Source organism: Mobula birostris, chromosome 14, assembly GCF_030028105.1.
Source record: "Mobula birostris isolate sMobBir1 chromosome 14, sMobBir1.hap1, whole genome shotgun sequence".
In the NCBI taxonomy this organism is placed as follows: Eukaryota; Metazoa; Chordata; class Chondrichthyes; order Myliobatiformes; family Myliobatidae; genus Mobula; species Mobula birostris.
In genome coordinates, this window is record NC_092383.1 from 31,011,850 (window position 1) to 31,032,971 (window position 21,122).

General features: G+C 43.5%; 1 protein-coding gene across 1 annotated transcript in view; it reads left to right on the forward strand.

Annotated features, from left to right (window-relative positions):
* Window positions 1–16,673: 16,673 nt before the first annotated feature.
* Window positions 16,674–21,122, forward strand: part of LOC140209806 (transmembrane 6 superfamily member 1-like) — a 50,072-nt gene continuing 45,623 nt past the window's right edge. The window contains exons 1-3 of the mRNA XM_072278311.1: window positions 16,674–17,346; window positions 20,770–20,876; window positions 20,992–21,089. Coding sequence (XP_072134412.1) covers window positions 17,252–17,346; window positions 20,770–20,876; window positions 20,992–21,089 — 300 coding nt within the window. The 5' untranslated portion in view covers window positions 16,674–17,251. The remainder of the gene's footprint in view (window positions 17,347–20,769; window positions 20,877–20,991; window positions 21,090–21,122) is intronic.

The following is a 21,122-nucleotide window of genomic DNA, read 5'->3' on the forward strand; positions in this document are numbered from 1 at the left end:
CGAGGCCCGGCATCAGCCTCGCCGCCAGGCGCACGTGTAAGAGAGCCACGCGCACGTGTAGGAGAGCCGCGTGCAAATGTAGGAGAACCGCGCGTTGCCCCTCTCTCTTCCACAGGCTCCGCAGTGGTGTTTTCTTATCTCCATTCTTTCTCCCCATTCTTGCCCCCCTTATCAATTCAGATATTTTCAGAAGATCTTATATTTGATGGATTAATGGGGCAAAATATGCGTTTTTCCAGAGGAGCTGTTGATTTAAGCTGCCGTTCTGGACGATGACGTCACCGGAACCTCAAAGCAATTTCTTAATGGCATCTGAATCAAAACACTATTTGTTTCAATACTTCATTCAAAACCAATCACTGTAGTTTTGAATGTCAGATTCAAAATGCACGTCTTATTTATAATTCCCATAGCGCTCAAGAATTCTGTTAATCTGCAGTTAAATTTTTAATCATTAGTCTCCGATTCAAACTTTCTTCCAAGACTTAGCGGAAAGATTTAAAGTAATAAAAAAATGAAGGTAAACACACTTCTTTTGATAACTTAGATTCATGGATTTATGTATTGCACTAGAAATCAAACAGTTGCTGACCATGGAAGTAGAGCAGCCATTGTTGGAGTGAGCCAGTGTTAGAGTGGGAAGCCAAGCTCAACAGGCTTGGGCAAGTACAGGCAGAGATTCTAAGTAAATTTCTAGTAAGGTTTTCTTTTCTTTGTCTATTAGTACATAGCTAGTATGCTGAGAATGAGTCCAGAGTTAGTGGTATGGCACCCTTAGTGTAAAGGAACCCTTAGGAGGTAGTGATTATAATATGATTGAATTTATACTGCAATTTGAGAAGGAGAAATATAACTCACATGTATCAGTATTGCAATGGAATAAAAGGAATTACAGAGGAATGAGAGAGGAGCTTGCGCAGGTGGATTGGAGGAGGATACTGGTGGGGATGACAGCACAGCAGAGATGGCGGAAGTTTCCTGGAATTTTCTTCACAAGGTGCAGGATAGATACGTCCCACAGAGGAAGAAATTCTCAAATGGCAGGGGTAGGCAACCATGGCTGACAAAGGAAGTTAAGGACAACATAAAGCCAAGGAAAGGGCATATAACATGGCAAAAGTAAGCAGGAAGTTAGATGACTGGCTGCCGGTGACTAGTGGTGTTCCTCAGGGGTCAGTATTGGGATCGCTACTTTTCACATCGTTTGTCAGTGATTTGGATAACAGAATTGATGGCTTTGTGGCAAAGTTTGGGGATGATACAAAGATTGGTGGAGAGGTAGGTGGTGCTGAGGAAGCAATGCGATTGCAGCAGGACTTAGACAAATTGGAAGAATGGGCAAAAAAGTGGCAGATGGAACACAGTGTTGGGAAGCGTATGATAACTCTTTTAGGTAAAAGGAACAATAATGCAGACTATTATCTAAATGGGGAGAAGTTTCAAACATCAGAGGTGTATTGGGACTTAGGAGACCTTGTGCAAGACTCCCAGTAGGTTAATTCACAGGTTGACTCTGCAGTAAAGAAGACAAATGCAATAATGGCATTTATTTTATGGGGAATAGAATATAAAAACAAGGAGATAACGCTGAGCCTTTATAAAACACTACTCAGGCCGCACTTGGAGTATTATCAACAGTTTTGGGCCCCATATCTCAAAGAGGATGTGTTGTCATTGGGGAGAGTCCAGAGAAGATTCACAAGGATGATTCCAGGAATGAAGCGGTTAACATACGAGGCAGCTGGCAGCACTTGGCAGCTTTGGGCCTGTACTCACTGAAATTTAGAAGAATGCGGGGTGGGGTGGGGTTTCTCATTGAACCTACCAAATGTTGAAAGGTTTAGATAGGGTGGATGGGTGGATGTGGAGAGGATGTTTCCTATAGTGGGGGTATCCAGAACTAGAGGGCACAGGCTCAAAATTGGGGGGGGGGGGCGACCTTTTAGATCAGAGGTAAGGAGGAACTTTTTTAGCCAGAGAGTAGCGAATCTGCAGAATGGTCTGCCACAGGCTGCGGTGGAGGCCAAGTCTGTGGGTATACTAAGGCAGAAGTTGATTGTTTCCTGATCGGTCGGGGCATCAAAGGATATGGCAAAGAAGGCAGGTGTATGGGGTTGAGTGGGATCCAGGATCAGCCATGATGGAATGTCAGAAATACTCGATGAGCTGAATGGCCTAATCTGCTCCCATGTCTTATGGTATGTTCTTTGTGTGAGATGTGGGGACCCTGGAAGACCTTCCGTCTCCCTGATAACGACATCTGCACAAATTACATTCAGCTATGTCTCCTTGGAGACCGTGTTAAGGAACTGGAGCTGCAGCACAATGACCCTCAGCTCATTTAGGTGAATAAGGAGGTGATAGATCGGAGATACCAAGATGTTTGTCAGCCCTGAGTTATAGGAGGCAGGTACCTGGGTGACTGTTGGGAGAGGGAAGGGCAGCAGGCAGCCAGAATGAATTTCCCCTGTGATTGTTTTCATCAATAATAAGTACACAGTTTTGGATGGATTTTGTCCCCCCGGGTGCCAAGTTCAGGGATGTCCCGGATCAGGTCCACAGAATTCTTAAAGGGGAGGGTGAGAAGCCAGAAGTTGTGGTACATATTAGGAACAATGACATGCGTGTAGGAAATGGGAGGATTTCCTTAAGAGTGAATTTAGGAAGCTAGGTAGAAAGTTGAAAAGCAGGTCCTCCAGATAGTAATCTCTGGATTGCTGTCCATGCCACGTGCCAGTGAGGGTAAGAGTAGGATAATTTGGTATATGAATGCAAGGCTGAGGAAATGGTGTAGGGGACAGGGTTTCAGATTTCGAATCACTGGGATCTCTACTGGGGAGGTATGACCTGTACAAAAGGATGGGTTACATCTGAATCTAATATCCTTGTGAGCAGGTTTGCCAGAACTGTTGGAAAGGGTTTAAACTAATTTGGCAAGAGGATGGAAACAAGAGTGATAGGGCTGAGGAAAGGGCAGTTGGTATTCAAGTAGATGCAGTGTGTAGTGAGACTGCGAGGAAGGACAGGCAAATAAGAGGGCAAAATTGCAGTCAGTGGGATGAGTTGAAGTGTAACATGGGGGCCAAGATTGAAAAGGGTGATGATCACAGGACTGAAGGTGTTATATTTGAATGCATACAAAACAAAGTAGATAACCTTGTAGCGCAGTTAGAGATCGGCAGGTACAACGTTGGGGGCATCACTGAGTTATGGCTGAAAGAAATCAGAGTTGGGAGCATAACATCCGAGGATTGAAAGAACAGGTGGGTAGGCAGAGATGGTGGAATAGTTCTGTTGGTAAAAAGTGAAACTAAATCCTTAGAAAAAGGTAATAGAATTAGAAGGTCTAGAAACCTTGTGGGTAGAGTTAAGAAACTGTGGGTAGAGTTTAGAAAAAGGTAACAGAATTAGAAGGTCTAGAAACCTTGTGGGTAGAGTTAAGAAACTGCAAGGGTAAGAAAACCCTGATGGGGGTTATTTACAGGCCTCCAAACAGTAGCCAGAATATGAGATACAAATTACAATGGGAGGTAGAGAAGGCATGTAAAAAGGGCAATGTGATGATAGTCATGGGAAATTTCAATGCACAGTTAGATTGGGAAACTTAGGATGGTGCTGGATCCTAAGAGAAGGAATTCGTTGAATGCATATGAGATGACATTTTCGAGCTGCTTGTGGTTGAGCACACTTGGAGGAAAGGCAATTTTGAATTGGGTATTGTTTATTGAACCAGGTTTGAATAGGGAGCTTAAGGTAAAGGAACCCAAAAGAGACAGTGATCATAATATGATGGAATTCACCTTGCAGTTTGAGAGGGAAAAGATAAACTCAGATGTATTGGCAATACAGTAGAGAAAAGGGAATTATAGAGGCATGAAAGAGGAGCTGGCCAAAGTTGATTGGAAGGGGATACTAGCAGGAATGATGACAGAACAGCAATTGCTGGAGTTTTGGGTGCAATTTGGAAGGTGCAGTATAGATGCTTCACAAAGATGAAGAAATTTTTTAAATGAAAATGCACCAATCATGTCTGACAAAGGAAGTCAAAGAAAGCATACAAGGAAAAGAGAGTGCATATAATATAACAAAAATTAATGGGAAGTTAGAGGAAAGGGAAGTTTTAAAAATCCAACAGAAGGCAACTAAGAAAGCCATAAGGGGAGAAAAGATGAAATAATGAAGGAAAGCTAGCCCATAAAATAAAAGAGTACACCAAAAGTGTTTTTTTTTCAGATATACACTATAGAGAGTGAAAGAGAGACAAGCATGGCTATTGGACCACAGGAAAATGATGCTGGAGAGGTAGTAATGGGAGACAAAGGGCAGTCAAACCTAATAGGGATTTTGTGTCAGTCTTCACTGTGAAAAGACACTAGTAGTATGCCTGAAATTCAAGACAATCAGGGGGTAGAAGTGAACGTGGTTGCTATTATTACGGAGAAGGTGCTTAGGAAGTTGAAAAGTCTGATGGTAGATAAGTCGCCTGGACCAGATGGTCTGCACCCCAAGGTTCTGAAAGAGGTAGCTGAAGAAATTATGGCGGCATTAGTAAGGATCTTTCAAGAATCAGTAGATACTGGAATGCTTCCAGAGGGCTGGAAATTTGCAAAAATCACTCCACTCCTTAAGAATGGAGGGAGGTAGAAGAAAGGAAATTATAGGTTAGTTAGCCTGATTTTAGTGGTTGGGAATATGTTGGTGTCCATGTTGGATGAGGTTTTGGGGGTCTTGGAGGCACATGATAAAAGAGAAAAATATCTGCTTGGTTTTCTAAATGGGAAATCATGCCTGACAAATCTTTTATAATTCTTTGAGGAAATAAGAGGCAGGAAAGACAAAGGAGATACAGTAGATATTGTTCACTTGGATCTACAGAAGCTGCACATAAGGCTGCTTAACAAGATAAGAGCACATGGTACAACAAGAAAAATACGAGCTTGGATAGAAGATTGGCTGACTGGCAGGAGGCAAAGAGTGGGAATAAAGGGGGCCTTTTCTGGTTGGTTAACAGTGACTAGTGGTGATCAACAATGGATGATGTTGGGACTGCTACTTTTCAATGATTTGGATGATGGAATTGATAGCTTTGAGGCCAAGCCTGTGGACAACATGAAGATAGGTGGCGGGGCAGATATTGCTGAGGAAGCAGGGAGTCTGCAAAAGGACTAAGACTGCTTGGAAGAATAGGCAAAAAAAGTGGCAGATACAATATCGTGTAGGGAAGTGTATGGTCATGCACTTTGGTACAAGGAATAAATGCATACACTATTTCGTAATAGGGGAGATAATTCAAAAATCAGGGGTGCAAAGGGGCTTGGAACTCCTTGTGCAGGATTCCTTGAAGGTTAACATGCAAGTTGAGTTGGTGGTAAGGACGGCAATTACAATGTTAGCATTCGTTTTGAGAGGACTAGAATATAACAGCAAGGATGTGATGCTGACGCCTTATAAGGCATTGGTCAGACCGGACTTGGAGTATCGTGAACAGTTTTAGGCTCCTCATCTAAGAAAAGATGTACTGGCATTGGAGAGGGTCCAGAAGAGGTTCACAAGAATGATGCCAAGAACGAAAGGGTTTATGTGGGAAGAATGAGGGGGGAATCTCATTGAAACCAATTGAATTGAAAGGCCTAGATAGAGTGAGTGTGGAGAGGATGTTTGCTATAGTGGTTGAGTCTAGGGAATAAGACAGGGCAGGTGACAGGATTTTTGCATCCAGTGACCACAATGCCATTAGTCTCAAAGTAATTCTGATCTGTGGATTGAAATTCTAGATTGGAGAATAGCCAATCTCAATGGCATCAGAAATGATCTGGCAAGTGTGGATTGGGACAGGCTGTTTTCTGGCAAAGGTGCACTCGGAAAGTGGGAGGGGTCCAAAACCAAAATCTTGAGAGTACGAAGCTTGTATGTGTCTGTCAGAATAAAAGGTAAAGATAACAAGTGTAGGGATCCTTGGTTTTCAAACGATATTAAAGACCTGGTTAAGAGAAAAAAGGAGATGCATAACAGCTATAGGCAAGAAGGAACAAATGAAGTGCTTAAGAAGTATGAGAAATACAAGAGAACACTGAAGAAAGAAATCAAGAAAGCTAAAAGAGGGAATGAAGTTACTCTAGCAGACAAGGTGAAGGAGAACCCTAAGAGATTTTATAGATATTTTAAGAGCAAAAGGATTGCAAAGGACAAAATTGGTCCTCTGGAAGACCAGAATAGTAACCCATGTATGGAGCCAAAACAGAAGGGGGAGATCTTAAATGAATTTTTTTGCATCTGTATTTACTCAGGAGACAGATACAGAGCCTATAGAAGTGAGGTAAAGTGGCATCAACTTTATGAAACCTGTACAGATTACAGAGGAGGAGGTGTTTGCTACCCTGAGGCAAATCAGGCAGCATAAATCCCCAGGGCCTGACAAGGTGTTCTCTTCGACCTTATGGGAGGCAGGTGCAGAAATTGCCAGGACCCTAGCAGAAATATTTAAAACATCCTTAGCAACAGGAGAAGAATCAGAGGATTGGAGAATAGCCAATGTTGTTCAGCTGTTTAAAAAAGACTCTAAACGTAAACCAGGAAATTATAGGCCTGTGAGTCTGACATCAGTTGTGGGAAAGTTATTGGAAGATATTCTAAGGGACCAGATATATACTGTAAGTATTTGGATATACATGGACTGATTAAGGATAGTAAACATGACTTCGTACGTGGTAGGTCATGTCGAACCAACCTTATAGTGTTTTTTTGAGGAAGTTATCAGGAAAGTGGATGAAGGCAAGGCAGTGATGTTGTCTACATGGACTTTAATTTAGCAAGGCTTGGGAGGTTGGTCAGGAAAGTTCAGTTCTTCAGCATTCAGGATGAAGTAGTAAATTGGATTAGACGTTGGCTTTGTGGGAGAAGCCAGAGAGTGGTAGTAGATGGTTGCCTCTCTGACTGGAGGCCTGTGATTCGTGGTGTGCCACAGAGAATGGGGCTGGGTCCGTTGTTGTTTGTCATCTACATCAATGATCTGTTTGATAATGTGGTTAACTGGATCAGCAAATTTGCGCATGGCACCATAATTGGACAGTGAGGAAGTCCATCACGGCTTGCAGAAGGATCTGCATCAGCTGGAAAAATGGGCTGAAAAATGGCAGATGAAATTTAATGCAGTTAAGTGTGAGGTTTTGCACTTTGGTAGGACCAACCAGGATTGGTCTTAAACCTGAGAAGTGTGGTAGAGCAAAGGGATCTGGGAATACAGGTCCCTAGTTTGTTGAAAGTGGCGTTAGACATAGATAGGGTTGTAAAGAAAGTTTCTGTCACATTGTCCTTCATAAATCAATATATTGAGTACAGGAGATGGGATATTATGTTGAATTTAGGTAAGAAATTTACAAGGATTACTTTATACTTTATTGTCGCCAAACAATTGATACTAGAACGTACAATCATCACAGCGATATTTGATTCTGCGCTTCCTGCTCCATGGATTACAAATCGATAGTAAATATTAAAAATTTAAATTATAAATCATAAATAGAAAATAGAAAACTGGAAAGTAAGGTAGTGCAAAAAAACCAAGAGGCAGGTCTGGATATTTGGAGGGTACGGTCCAGATCTGGGTCAGGATCCGTTTAGCAGTCTTATCACAGTTGGAAAGAAGCTGTTCCCAAATCTGGCTGTATGAGTCTTCAAGCTCCTGAGCCTTCTCCCGAAGGGAAGAGGGACGAAAAGTGTGTTGGCTGGGTGGGTCGTGTCTTTGATTATCCTGGCAGCACTGCTCCGACAGCGTGCGGTGTAAAGTGAGTCCAAGGATGGAAGATTGGTTTGTGTGATGTGCTGCGCCGTGTTCACGATCTTCTGCAGCTTCTTCCGGTCTTGTACAGGACAACTTCCATACCAGGTTGTTGCCAGTACTGGAAGACCTGAGTTGTAAGGAAAAATTGAATAGGTTAGGACTTTATTCCTTGGAATGTAGAAGATTGAGAGGAGATTTGATAGAGGTAAACAAAATGATGAGCAGTATCCATAACAGTAAATGCAAGCAGGCTTTTCCACTGAGGTTGGGTACAACCAGAGGTTATAGGTTAAGGGTGAAAAGTAAGAAGTTTAAGGGGAACATGAGGGGAAACTTTTTCACTCAGAGGGTTGTGAATTTGTGGAATGAGCTGCCAGCACAAGTGGCGCATGCGAGTTTGATTTCAACACTTAAGGAAAGTTTGGATAAGGACATAGATGGGAGGTGTATGGAGGGCTATGGTTCTGGTGCAGGTCAATGGGAGTAGGCAGTTTAAGTAGTTTTGGTATGGTCTGTACGGGCCAAAAAGCCTGTTTCTGTGCTGTACTTCTCTATGACTCCATGACCAGAGGGCACAGCCTCAGAACAGAGGGATACCATTTAGAACAGTGATAAGAAAAATTTCTTTAGCCAGACGGTAGTGAATCTGTGGAAGTCTTTGGTACAGATGGCTGTGGAGGCCAACTCATTGAGTATATTTAAAGCAGAGCTTGATAGGTTCATGATTAGTTATGGTGTCAAAGGTCACATGGAGAAGGCAGGAGAATGGGATTGAGACGTGATAAATCAGCCATGATGGAATGGCAGAGAAGACTTGATGAGCCAATTGGCCTATGTCTTATGGTCTTAAGGTCTAGTGTCCAAGGTTTATGAAACAACTTACCACATTGGTCAATTAAAGACCAGAAAATTAACTAAGGAATGTTCAAATTAAAAATAATGTCCATGTGCACAGAAATGAACATAGGAGTAACTAATAATGAAACCAAGCAGCAAACAACTTTGCTAACCAGTTCCCCTCTACCACCACTCTGCTCCGTCTAGCGGAATTAGTCCTTACTCTTAATAATTTCTCCTTTGGCTTCTCCCGCTTCCTCCAAACTAAAGGTGTAGCTATGGGCACCCATATAGGTCCTAGCTATGCCTGCCTTTTTGTTGGCTTTGTGGAACAATCTATGTTCCAAACCTATTCTGGTATCTGTCCCCCACTTTTCCTTCGCTACATTGACAACTGCATTGGCGCTGCTTCCTGCATGCATGCTGAGCTCGTTGACTTCATTAACTTTGCCTTCAACTTTCACCCCGCCCTCAAGTTTACCTGGTCCGTTTCCGACACCTCCCTCCCCTTTCTAGGTCTTCCTGTCTCTATCTCTGGAGACAGCTTACCTACTGATGTCTACTATAAACCTACTGACTCTCACAGCTATCTGGACTATTCCTCTTCTCACCCTGTCTCTTGCAAAAATGCCATCCCCTTCTCGCAATTCCTCCATCTCCACCGCATCTGCTCTCAGGATGAGTCTTTTCATTCCAGGATGAGGGAGATGTCCTCCTTTTACAAAGAAAGGGGCCTCCCTTCCTCCACCATCAACTCTGCTTTCAAACGCATCTCCCTCATTTCACACACATCTGCTCTCACTCCATCCTCCCGCCACCCCACTAGGAATAGGGTTTCCCTGGTCCTCACCTACCACCCCACCAGCCTCCGGGTCCAACATATTATTCTCCGTAACTTTCGCCACCTCCAACAGGATCCCACCACTAAGCACATCTTTCCCTCCCCCCCCCCACTTTCCGCAGGGATCGCTCTCTACGCGACTCCCTTGTCCATTCATCCCCCCAATCCCTTCCCACTGATCTCCCTCCTGGCATTTATCCTTGTAAGCGGAACAAGTGCTACACATGCCCTTACACTTCCTCCCTTACCACCATTCAGGGCCCCAGACAGTCTTTCCAGGTGAGGTGACACTTCACCTGTGAGTCGGCTGGGGTGATATACTGCGTCCAGTGCTCCCATGTGACCTTCTATATATTGGCGAGACCCGACGCAGACTGGGTCTGAACACCTATGCTCTGTCCGCCAGAGAAAGCGGGATCTCCCAGTGGCCACACATTTTAATTCCACGTCCCATTCCCATTCTGATATGTCTATCCACGGCCTCCTCTACTGTAAAGATGAAGCCACACTCAGGTTGGAGGAACAACATCTTATATCCCGTTTGGGTAGCCTCCAACCTGATGGCATGAACATCGACTTCTCAAACTTCCGCTAATGCTCCACCTCCCCCTTGTACCCCATCCATTATTTATTTATATACACATATTCTTTCTCTCTCTCTCCTTTTTCTCCCTCTGTCCCTCTGACTAAACCCCTTGCCCCTCCCCCTTTTCTTTCTCTCTGGACCTCCTGTCCCATGATCCTCTCATATCCCTTTTGCCAATCACCTGTCCAGCTCTTGGCTCCATCCCTCCCCCTCCTGTCTTCTCCTATCATTTTGGATCTCCCCCTCCCCCTCCCACTTTCAAATCTCTTACTAACTCTTCCTTCAGTTAGTCCTGACAAAGGGTCTCGGCCCGAAACGTCGACTGCACCTCTTCCTAGAGATGCTGCCTGGCCTGCTGCGTTCACCAGCAACTTTGATGTGTGTTGGTTGAGCAAACAACTTTTAAGGGCATTTAACCAGACAAACTTTCTCTCTTGATATAACCAGACAAACATTCAGCTGCACCTCTACACAAACTATGCCAAAAAAGTGCTTTACAGCTTCAAACAGAATTTTTTGATTAGTTTCCAAGTTAAGGGAAAAAGAAAAATGAACTAAAGGATGTGTATTAAAAACTCAATAAAAACTTTATATCCTTAAGAACCTTAGCAAATAACAGTAAAAGTTATAAGAGGATTAATTTCCACTGAACATTTATATCAAGGGATATATGACAAGGGTAAAAGTGGGTGCGGCCTCACACCACTCTCATAATTGGATTGTTCCTTAAAGAGCACTGCCTCTTATTTTATCGGAGCTTGCAAATTGTTTATATCTTAACACTGAATCTTTTTCTTGGTCACATCCTACTTATTCCCAGTATTTTGATTCAGAAGCTAGTATTAATTTAAATTTCCTTCCAAAACAAATTTAACAAGCAGCTATCTGCCATGAGTTTCTCTGCATATATCTGCATCTTTCTCTCCTCCCATGCCCTACTCTTTCTCCCTCCGCCCACACCCCCTCTCCCCCTGCACCCTCCCCTCTCTCCATCTGCACCCCCCTCCCTCTATCTCTCTGAACCCCCATCCCTCCACACCCATCTCTCTCTCTCTATCCCCCATCCCTCTCTCTCTCTCTATGCCCCCTCTCTATCCCCATCCCCCTCTCTATCCCCCATCCCCCATCCCCCTCTCTATCCCCCCTCTCTATCCCCCATCCCCCCTTTATCCCCCATCCCCCTCTCTATCCCCCTCTCTCTATCCCCCTCTATCCTCCCCTCTCTATCCCCCTCTATCTCCCTCTCTATTCCCCCCCTCTATCCCCCCTCTCTGCCCCCCCTCTATCCCCCATCCCCCTTTATCCCCATCCCCCTCTCTATCCTCCCCTCTATCCCCCATCCCCCCTCTATCCCCTTCTCTCTCTGTACCCCTTCTCTCTCTCTATCACCCTCTCCATTCCCCTTTATCCCCATCCCTCTCTCTATCCCCCATCCCCCCTTTATCCCTCATCCCCATCCCCCTCTCTATCCCCTTCTCTCTCTCTATCCCCCCTCTCTCATTCTCTCCCTCCCTCCATCCCCCCTCCCTCTCCACTTAGAATCCTCTCCATAGTACAGCTGTAGAAATTTGTGCGTGAGTTTGGAGACACACCAAATGGGACTGCTTTATGAGCCAGTATGGATCTGAAGGGCTATATAGCGTCCTTTTACCTCAGAAGGAAATACGAATATATGGAAATAAACAACAAACACTTCATGAGTTTATTCATCTTTTTCTTGGGCTTCCAGCTGGGTACAGGGACCGATAATAACCCATGTTTCGATGACAAACTCTGCCATCCTAATCAAGGATGACGCATGGGCAAGTGTAGTCTTGTGGTATGCCCCTGTTGTCCATCCCTCCTGATTGGTTAGTCCTCATTCAGTTAGGGTTCCACTGTGCCACCTTGTTTACAGTTGAATTCCACTTCTTACTTGGAGTGAGACCTTCATCTTCGTTAAAATTCTTTTCCTCTAGTTTTATTTTAATGGCTTCCTTCACCAGGCAGTCCCAAAAGCCACTGGCGTGGCACAATAGTTTTGTGCCATCGAAGTCCTTCCAACCGTCATTGTGAATGCAATGTTCTGCTACCACCGGTTTCTCCGGGCGACCCAAACAGATACACCTCCTATAGTCCTCGATGTGGGTTTCCACCGTGCATCCCATCTAAAACCAGAGAAAAAGAAATGGGGCCGCGGCGAGTTTATAGGGGCGAGGGAAACAGGACTGTGGTGTTTTTAAAAGGGCTTGGGAAACATCGTCATGATGAGCCTGACGCCGGGCTATTGGGATTTGAAAACAATCAGATATTGCATTCTTGGAGTTCTGTAAAACTTGTTCCTACCATCCTGAATTCACCCACCAGAGGGAGTCATCAGCATAGCATGCCACCGTGTTCAATTTAAGTTCATGATTGTCTTCACTCCATGCTTTCTCCCTCTGAGACTGGGTTATAAATCCTTTCATCATTGTAAGCACCCCACTCAGGCCACACTCTAATTCTCTGAAAACTAAGGGAGTGAAAGTCCCAATATCACTCCAGAGAACCGACATTGATGCACACCAAGGTACTATCCTAAATGTATTCCTGAAATTGGAGAAAGGCTGGCCAGAGATGATATTAGGAAGCCCTTTTTTCATTCAAAATGTCATGGACATTCTGAACTTTCTCCATCAGTTATCTATTGCCACTGGTGTCATTTGGAAATATCAAAATGAGGCTGATATTTTTCTGTTGGGTAAGGGCATTTAGTGTAATGGGAACCAAGGGTTTGATGATAGGCACAGATATATAGCTAGGGTGCCTAAGACCTTTGCACAGTACTGTACTTGTCAACATGGAGCGGACAATGAGTTTGTAAGTTTGGCAGGAGTGCTTGATGTTGGAAATAGCTGGGAATAGCTAGGATGGAGCACCTCGGAAGAGGTGTGGGACAGGTGGCAGAGCAGGAGTGCCATGGGTGGAGGGGGGGGGGGGTGGTGACGCAGGTTCAGACACACCCAGCACTGAGACAGCAGGCAATTTATTGGTCATTACGCAACGTCTCTGGTGCTTCCCACTCCTTCCCTTTTTCCCAGCCATGATTCCCCTCTCCCAGCCATGATTCCACTCTCCCTTCCCCTTTTCCCAGCCATGATTCCCTTCTCCCTCCCCTTTACCCAGCCATGATTCCCCTCTCCCTTCCCCTTTTCCCAGCCATGATTCCGCTCTCCCTTCCCCTTTTCCCAGCCATGATTCCCCTCCCTTCCCCTTTTCCCAGCCATGATTCCCCTCTCCCTTCCCCTTTTCCCAGCCATGATTCCCCTCTCCCTTCCCCTTTTCCCAGCCATGATTCCCCTCTCCCTTCCCCTTTTCCCAGCCATGATTCCCTGCTCCCTTCCCCTTTTCCCAGCCATGATTCCCTTCTCCCTTCCCCTTTACCCAGCCATGATTCCCTTCTCCCTTCCCCTTTACCCAGCTATGATTCCCTCTCCCTTCCCCTTTTCCCAGCCATGATTCTCCTCTCCCTTCCCCTTTTCCCAGCCATGATTCCCCTCTCCCTTCCCCTTTTCCCAGCCATGATTCCCCTCTCCCTTCCCCTTTTCCCAGCTATGATTCCCCTCTCCCTTCCCTTTTTCCCAGCTATGATTCCCTTCTCCCTGCTCTCTTCCTACTGTCAGTCCACAATAGAGACCCATATCAGAATCAGATTTATCATCACTTACATATGTCAGGAAATCTATTTTTTTTTGTGGCAGTACAGTGCAGTACATAAAATTACTATAATACTGTGCAAAAGTCTTAAGTACCCTGGCTATATATATCTGCCTAAGACTTTTAGTGGCAGTGGAACCAGGAAACATCTAGCTTGCTCTTTAGAACTAATTGCGCCTCTAGCTAAGCTGCTACAGTACAATTAAACTACTGAGTTCCCTGGTGTGGCCTATTCACAAAATGAGTCTATGCCATTTAGTACTGTGGTAATGTCACATAGTACAATGGAGGATATCTTTGGTGCAAAGGTAGGAAGATGGGTATTTTTTTCCATAAAGACTATACAGTGGACGTTTCTACCAATACCATTAATGGCAGATACATCAACCACAAGTAGATTAGTGAGGATGAGGTCAAATAGGTTTATCCTTCATGTTGGTTAATTCTGCTGCAGTTATTCCCTTCAGCCAATGCAGTCAATGGCTGTTCTACTGAAGGACATCGAAGACCTCCAACAAAAGTGCACATGTCCTTGCCTCTTTCAAGCTTTTATTGTTTCTTTGAAGTGCTATTCAATGTGGAGGAGTACTGATTCATCAGTGGCGGGAGGCCCAATGAGAAGTGTAGATAGAGTCCATGGAGCAGAGGCTGGTTCAGCAAGGACACCTTAAGCTACTCATTCTACCTGTATTTCTACCCCTACCTTCCCTGTCCCCCACCAACACCCTCTGCCACCTCTGCTGGGTGTGTGCTGCCAGTGGATCAGGATCACTGTTCCTTCTACGCTGTGCGGGTGCACGGCCGCGCAGTAGCTGAAATGCTCCCGCGCACGTAGCTTTTGCTGCCGTGCAGCTGGAATGAAGCCAGATGAGAAAAAGTTTATGAAACGTGTAACATTTTCTTTGTTGTACTGTATTTCATTATACCCTTCAATTAATTAATAAAAAGTATGCGATTTTTTTCAAATTTTGTCCTAAATATTCATAGTATGCATATTACAATAAAAAAACATTTTAAGTGCTGCGTAGTTTTCAGGCCATGTAAAAATTTCCTGCTCAGAGCATTGGTTGGTCGGCACAGCTGCAAAAATTATTAGAGAGAATGTTGATCAGGATGTAAGCAGTGATTCTGGCATTTTGTCTGTAAGATGTGATTCTGTCAGCACAACTATGTCAAACTGTTGACCATGTTTGTGGAACAGGTCACCTAATTTAGACAGCTGGACCCCCGGAGGAAGGTTTTGACCAATGATGATGCATTGTCATCAGTGAACTCGATGTCTGGGTCACCTCAAGTTTTATTCTCTTCCTGTTTCAATGCAATGCACATGATTCATCTGATAGGCCATTACAGAGAACAAAGCACATTGTTGGTCTGGAGTCACATGTAGCCCCAAGCAAGTAATAAAGGCAGATTTTCTCCTCGATGGGTATTAGTGATCCTGACTAGGTTTTATGATCATCTGGTAGTTTGTTAGTCATTATAACTGAAACTAGTCATTGTTTTACTCATGTGGCTTTCCTTTTAATTATTTTTACATTCCATTAACATTTTTAAATAATTGTTTATCTAAGTAAATTTGATTTTTAAAAAAACATTGTCTCTGATGACTGGAAGCATTTGAAGATGGTCCAAAAGCCTTTGAAAGACAGCGAGGTGTCAAAGGTCATCAGGGATTGGGTCTCGGGACATAACAGCTGAGGCCAGCTCACCCAAACGTGGCCCGCTGTGCCCGATAGGATATCAGTCAGGAGCCGGAATCACCCTGCCCAGCCTTCAATGGGCACAAATAACTGGACACCACAGGCTGTGAGTTTGGTTACTAAGCTGAAACACGGATGGTTTGCATAATTTCATTTCCTCCTTTGAACAGAACCAATTCCACTAAGGGCTGTACAATTTTTAGGATATCTGCATCCCACTTTGCTGAAAATATACTAGGCAGTTTAAATCAGAGCTACCATGGGGCGCTATTGTAGCGTAGTGGTTAGCACGACTCTTACAGCTTGGAGCGTCGGAGTTTGGGGTTCATTTCCAACACTGACTGTAAGGAGCTTGTATGCCCTCCCCGAGAACGCATGTCTTCTCCTCCGGGTACTCTGGTTTCCTGCCACATTCCAAAGCAGTATTTTAGGTTAATTGGTCATTGTAAATTGTCCTGTGTTTAGGCTAGGGTTAAATTGGTGTGTTGCTGGGTGGTACGGTTATCTCTAAATAAAATAACTGGACGTGCTATTACCTGGCCAGAGGCACTGCCGAAACCCAGTCACTGAACATATTAAAGATAGTGATTCATGGAGATCTAGATACTAAGAGAATCAAGGGATGTTTGGTTAATATGGAAAAGTCATGAGGAGGGAAAGATCAACCACAACGGGTCTCAACTGCAGTTCTCAGATTGTATATGTGATACATTAACCTTTTGCGTTTTCCTTGCTTAACCCCACAAGCAAGCTGCACCCACAAAATGCTGGAGGAAGTCAGCAGGCTGGGCGGCACCCATGGAGGAGAATAGACTGTAAATATTTCCGGCCGAGATCTTTACATGACTGTGTATTCCTTCCATTGATACTGCTTGATCTGCTTGACCTGTTGAGTTCCTCCGGCATTTTGCGTGAGTGCAAAATTTCTTGTGTCACAGTTATGTTTCAAATATAGAACCACAAACTGCCGAGAACACTCAGCAGGTCAGGCAGCACCTGAGGAGAGAGAAAAACAGAGCCAATATTTTATGTTCATAACTTTCATCTATTTCTGCCGGTCATACTTGAAACGGTAACAGTTTTCTCCAAAGCTTCCGCCATTTTCTACTTTTATTTCGTATTTCCAACATCTGCGGGTTTTCTTTTTGTTTTAGCTTTGCGCGAATATTAAGCGGATGGGGACGCTTAAAAAAGACTCAGAGAGCTCGATAAACAAGCACCTGCTACTCGGTCACATATTGAGAAGCGTACAGAGAGAAGGGCAGTAGGACGATTCACTTGCCCTACGGCGGTCACAACCGTTGCAATGACGGCAAGACGTTCGGGAAGAAAAAAAAACAAATAATAAAGAACATGCAAATCAGAAGTCAGTTGTACTCTGCTGCCTTCGAGCAAACCCAGAACAGCGGAACGGGAAGATCTCCGGTCTGAGCTGAGAGTGACATCACAGTCACAGCCCCGCACTGCCGCTCAGAGATGTGAAGTGCCCTCCAGACCGCTAAACTGGAATGTGATCATTAACAGGGACCGGCGCCAGCAGCTACCGTGTCTTGCACGCATATCCTCGGTCTCTGCAAGCGGCACACAGCCCGGGCTTTCAGGATTTATTAACAGTAATTTGCCACCTGCAATTTTTTTTCCCTGTTCTGAAGGGAGGAGGAGAGTTAGTTACATATCTGCTTGCAGTGGGAGCAAGTTCTCCTTTGTGATAACCTTGACAAAAGGCAGGACTATACAACGGAGTCTCATATAACGGAATCACAGTGAGCAGAGTTAAAAAAAAGGAACAACGCAGTTAAGAGGAAAGATTATCTATTTTTCTGCAAAACATGACAGCTTCCTCTGCTACTAGGGTCTTTGTGCTATCTCTTGTGTCAATTCCGGTGACCTACCTCTTTAATCTGTTGTCCTCCATCAGCAGCAGGTAAGGGTGTTGATGTGAATTTGTTGGCTGTGCAGTCCAGTGCACAGCCAAGTGAGGAAGTTGTGTTGAAAGTCCATTAAAGCGAGTGTGCGTGTGTTACCAACCGAAAGTGAGCTCTTTAACCTTGTTTAACCGGCGATGGTTACGCGGGATATTTCTAATTGATGAAAAAAAAACGGAGACTGCCTGCTTCTATTTTAGCAAGCATGTATAATTTACATTTAAATTTAACTCTGGACCAAAATAAGTTTATTTGTATGTATTAAATTGTTTTAAAATCTAAATTGCCTTGTGTCGGATATTCTTTGCAACACTGCCAGAGTTGCTGGGACCTGCATTGTGTCTGAAATATTATACTGTCAGTTTAATGCTGCTTTGCTGTTGACAGAACCGTGAGGGACTCTGATCAGCCTGCCTTGGGGAGCTTCTTCAGTGAGCTGTAACTTTAAAAGCGGTACATATCTCCGAGAGAGTCAAGCACCCTGAAATCTGAAGATAGATATGCATCTTTGTTGAAAGTGGTAGGCAGGTTAAGGAGATGAATAATAAAGCATTATGTGATCCTGAGCTTTATCATGAGAGGCATGGAGCACAAAATCTGGGATGAAACTGTGCAAAGTGCTGGTCCAGCCACAACTGGAATATTGTGTCCTGATCTGGACACCACCCAATAGGAATGATATAAAGGGTTTTGAGGGAGTGCAGAAGAGATTTACAGAAATAATGATGAATTTTAGTTATGTAGATAGATTGGAGATGCTGAGATTGTCTTCTTTGGGATAGAGGTGCTTGAGAGGAAATTTTATAGAGGCAGTTGAATAATGAAGAGTATATTTATGGTAGTTAGAGAGAAATTATTCCCATTAGCAGAGAAGTTAGAAACAAAAGAACTGAACATGACATGAGGAAAGTAGATTTTTATTATGCATTGAGTGTTTAGGATCTGAAGTGTCATTGCCAGATATATTGGGAGCTTGAAAATGGTAATAACATGATAAAGAATTTTGCAGAGCTGTGGAGATGGTGGGGAAGTGAGCTGAAAGACCTTAATTTTATACTGTAATGTCCTCTAATACTGTGTTATTAATTGCTAATAGTTTTCTTGAGATTCTTGGGCATTTTATTCCTTCCTACTCCTGCCTGCTTTCTCAGGCAGATGCAACCCTGGTCTCTTAGGCATCCTGTGCCATACTTATCCCATAACTAGAATCACCAAACACTTTGCCTAGATATCAGTTGTGGGGTGCTGATTTTTTTTTTAACACTATGCATGTCTGAAAATTGTCATTTCTGAGTGCTTTTGTGTTGGAATAAATCACACCACTACAGAAATTTGACCAGGCCTTTTCCATTCTAAGTTGTAGTTGGGAGAACATGCTGCTCCCTGTTTTGCATTTGCATATAACAGTATTCTTCCTCTTGAAGATTGCGAGGAGAGATTTAGATGGACAGTGTGTCCATGATAGGCCAGTCACAGCACAGTCTCGTTTTCCAAGGTCCATGCTCTGCAGATGTACTAATGAAAGGTCAGATCCCATCTGAGTCCTGGAGATGTGACTGACAGCACCTTTAACTTCTGGCCTTATTCACACTCCCTTATTACCCCTTACAAGGTCACAACATTTACCTGACCATCATCCAAACCTCTATTCACTCACCTGATGCACTCTTTTGCTCCCCCCCTCACTCGAAGACTGCAGTAACCAGCAGCACAAGTTGCCTGCAACTGACTCTTGCCCTGACCTATTCCCGACTCATGAACCATTGTATGGCAATAAAATACACGGTTTATCCCCACACCAAGAAAATTCTAGGTACTCAGTTGATTATTTAATTGTTTCTCACAGAATCCTGCTGTATGCAAAATGGCTGCAGCGTACCCCTTGTTAAAACAGTGAGTCCATTTCCAAAGTACTTTATTAGGTGTCTAGAGATCATGGAAGGTTGTTTACAAATAGCAGGTTGCCCCTCCTCATTTTGACTTTTTGCTTAGGGATGGCGTAACTGGAGCTAATTGTCGTCTGCAGGTCCGTGAAGGTTGAGAGTCGTCAGTAACCAGTAGAATTGCAAAGGCCAAGCTGATCCTTAGCACATCTGTGCTTTCAGCCAGTTGAGCTGGTTAAAGTTTAGGAGCAATATTCTTGGCCCTTTGTGAGGCACATTGATGCAGAGATTTACTCCTCTTTAAAAAATCTGCTGGGATTGAATTTCCCCGGGGAATCTTCCTAATTATCACCTCCATTTTGATAGAAGCTTCAGTTTGATCAAGCATGGGGGGGGGGGTGTCCATTAAACTGCAAAGTGTTATGTTGAATGAACCTTTTGAGGAATCGCTTGAGTCATTGCTGTTTCAACAAAAGACTGAACCAAAATCAGAGTAAAATTTATAAGAAATATGAAAGCTTTACTTTGCTGTCTTTGCAAACATTCACCTGTACAAGCGACAGCAATGGCTTGTTCCTGTGGTCTGGCTGTGTATCTTTATGTTATAACCTATCATTTTTACTCAACTTCAATTGCTCCACCATGATTGTCATTCTTTTTGCTGTCTGGCCCTTAAACTCTGGAAAATTTATTTAAACCTCTCCATCATACCATTTCTTTTTCCCACTTACATCCAGTTTCTTTAACCTACAGTTTTGGTTGAACTTCCTTTTTATATCTCCTCATATACCTTGGTATCGTATTTGATTAGATATTTTCTTCCTTAAAGAGTCTTGCTAGTTGATATCAAAATCATTGAATTGAATTGACTTTACTACTTAGAGTATTGATATTATTAGGTTTAATATCAATGGATTATGTCATGAAATTTGTTGTCTTTGCAGCAGCAGTATGATGCAATACATAATAATAGAAAAAACTGTGAATTACAGTAAGAATATGTATACTAAATAGTTAAATTAAGTAAATAGTTCAAAAATGGAAATAAAAAAGTAGTGAGGAGGACTTCATGGATTCAATGCCCATTTAAAGATTGGATGTTGGAGGGAAAAAAGCTGTTCCTGAATCACTGACTGTGTGCCTTCAGGCTTCTGTACCTCCTTCCTGAAGGTAGCAATGAGAACAAGGCATGACTTGGGTGATTGGGGTCCTTGATAATGGATGCCACTTTCTTGAGACATCGTTCCTTGAAGGTGTCCTGGATACCGTCGAGGATAGTGCTCACAATGGAGCTAAGTTTACAACTTTCTGCAACTTATTTCGATCCTATGTAGTAGCATGCCTCCCCCACCCCCAATACCAGACAGTGATGCAGCCAGTTGGAAAGCTGTCCACGGTACACCTGTAGAAAATTGCGAGTGTCTTTGCTGCCACTTTCACACATTTGCACAAATATGCCATTTCAATAAAAACATGGTTCTTTAATATAAAGTAATAAATAAAACATTTTAAAAATTCCTTATTTTATTTTCACTTTAGCAACCCATGGACAATCCTGATTGTTGTATTGTCGATCTTGATTTCTATCGCAATAGTGGCATTTCTCCTGGTTAAAAAAAAACCTCCAAGGGATACTTTATTCTATGGTGAGTAAAACATAATAATGCTGAGAGTTTCCACATATAAATACAATCAATCCATGCAATGGAAAAACTCTGAACTAGATCACTCAATAACTGTGTATTCTTCTCTTCACGACAGTTTATGCAGTATTTGCCTTTACCAGTGTAGTGGATCTTATTATTGGCCTCGAGCAGGATGGTCTCATTGATGGATTCATGACCGTGTACCTGAAGGAGGTAAGCAGAAAGGGAGTTTAACCTTCAGCGAGT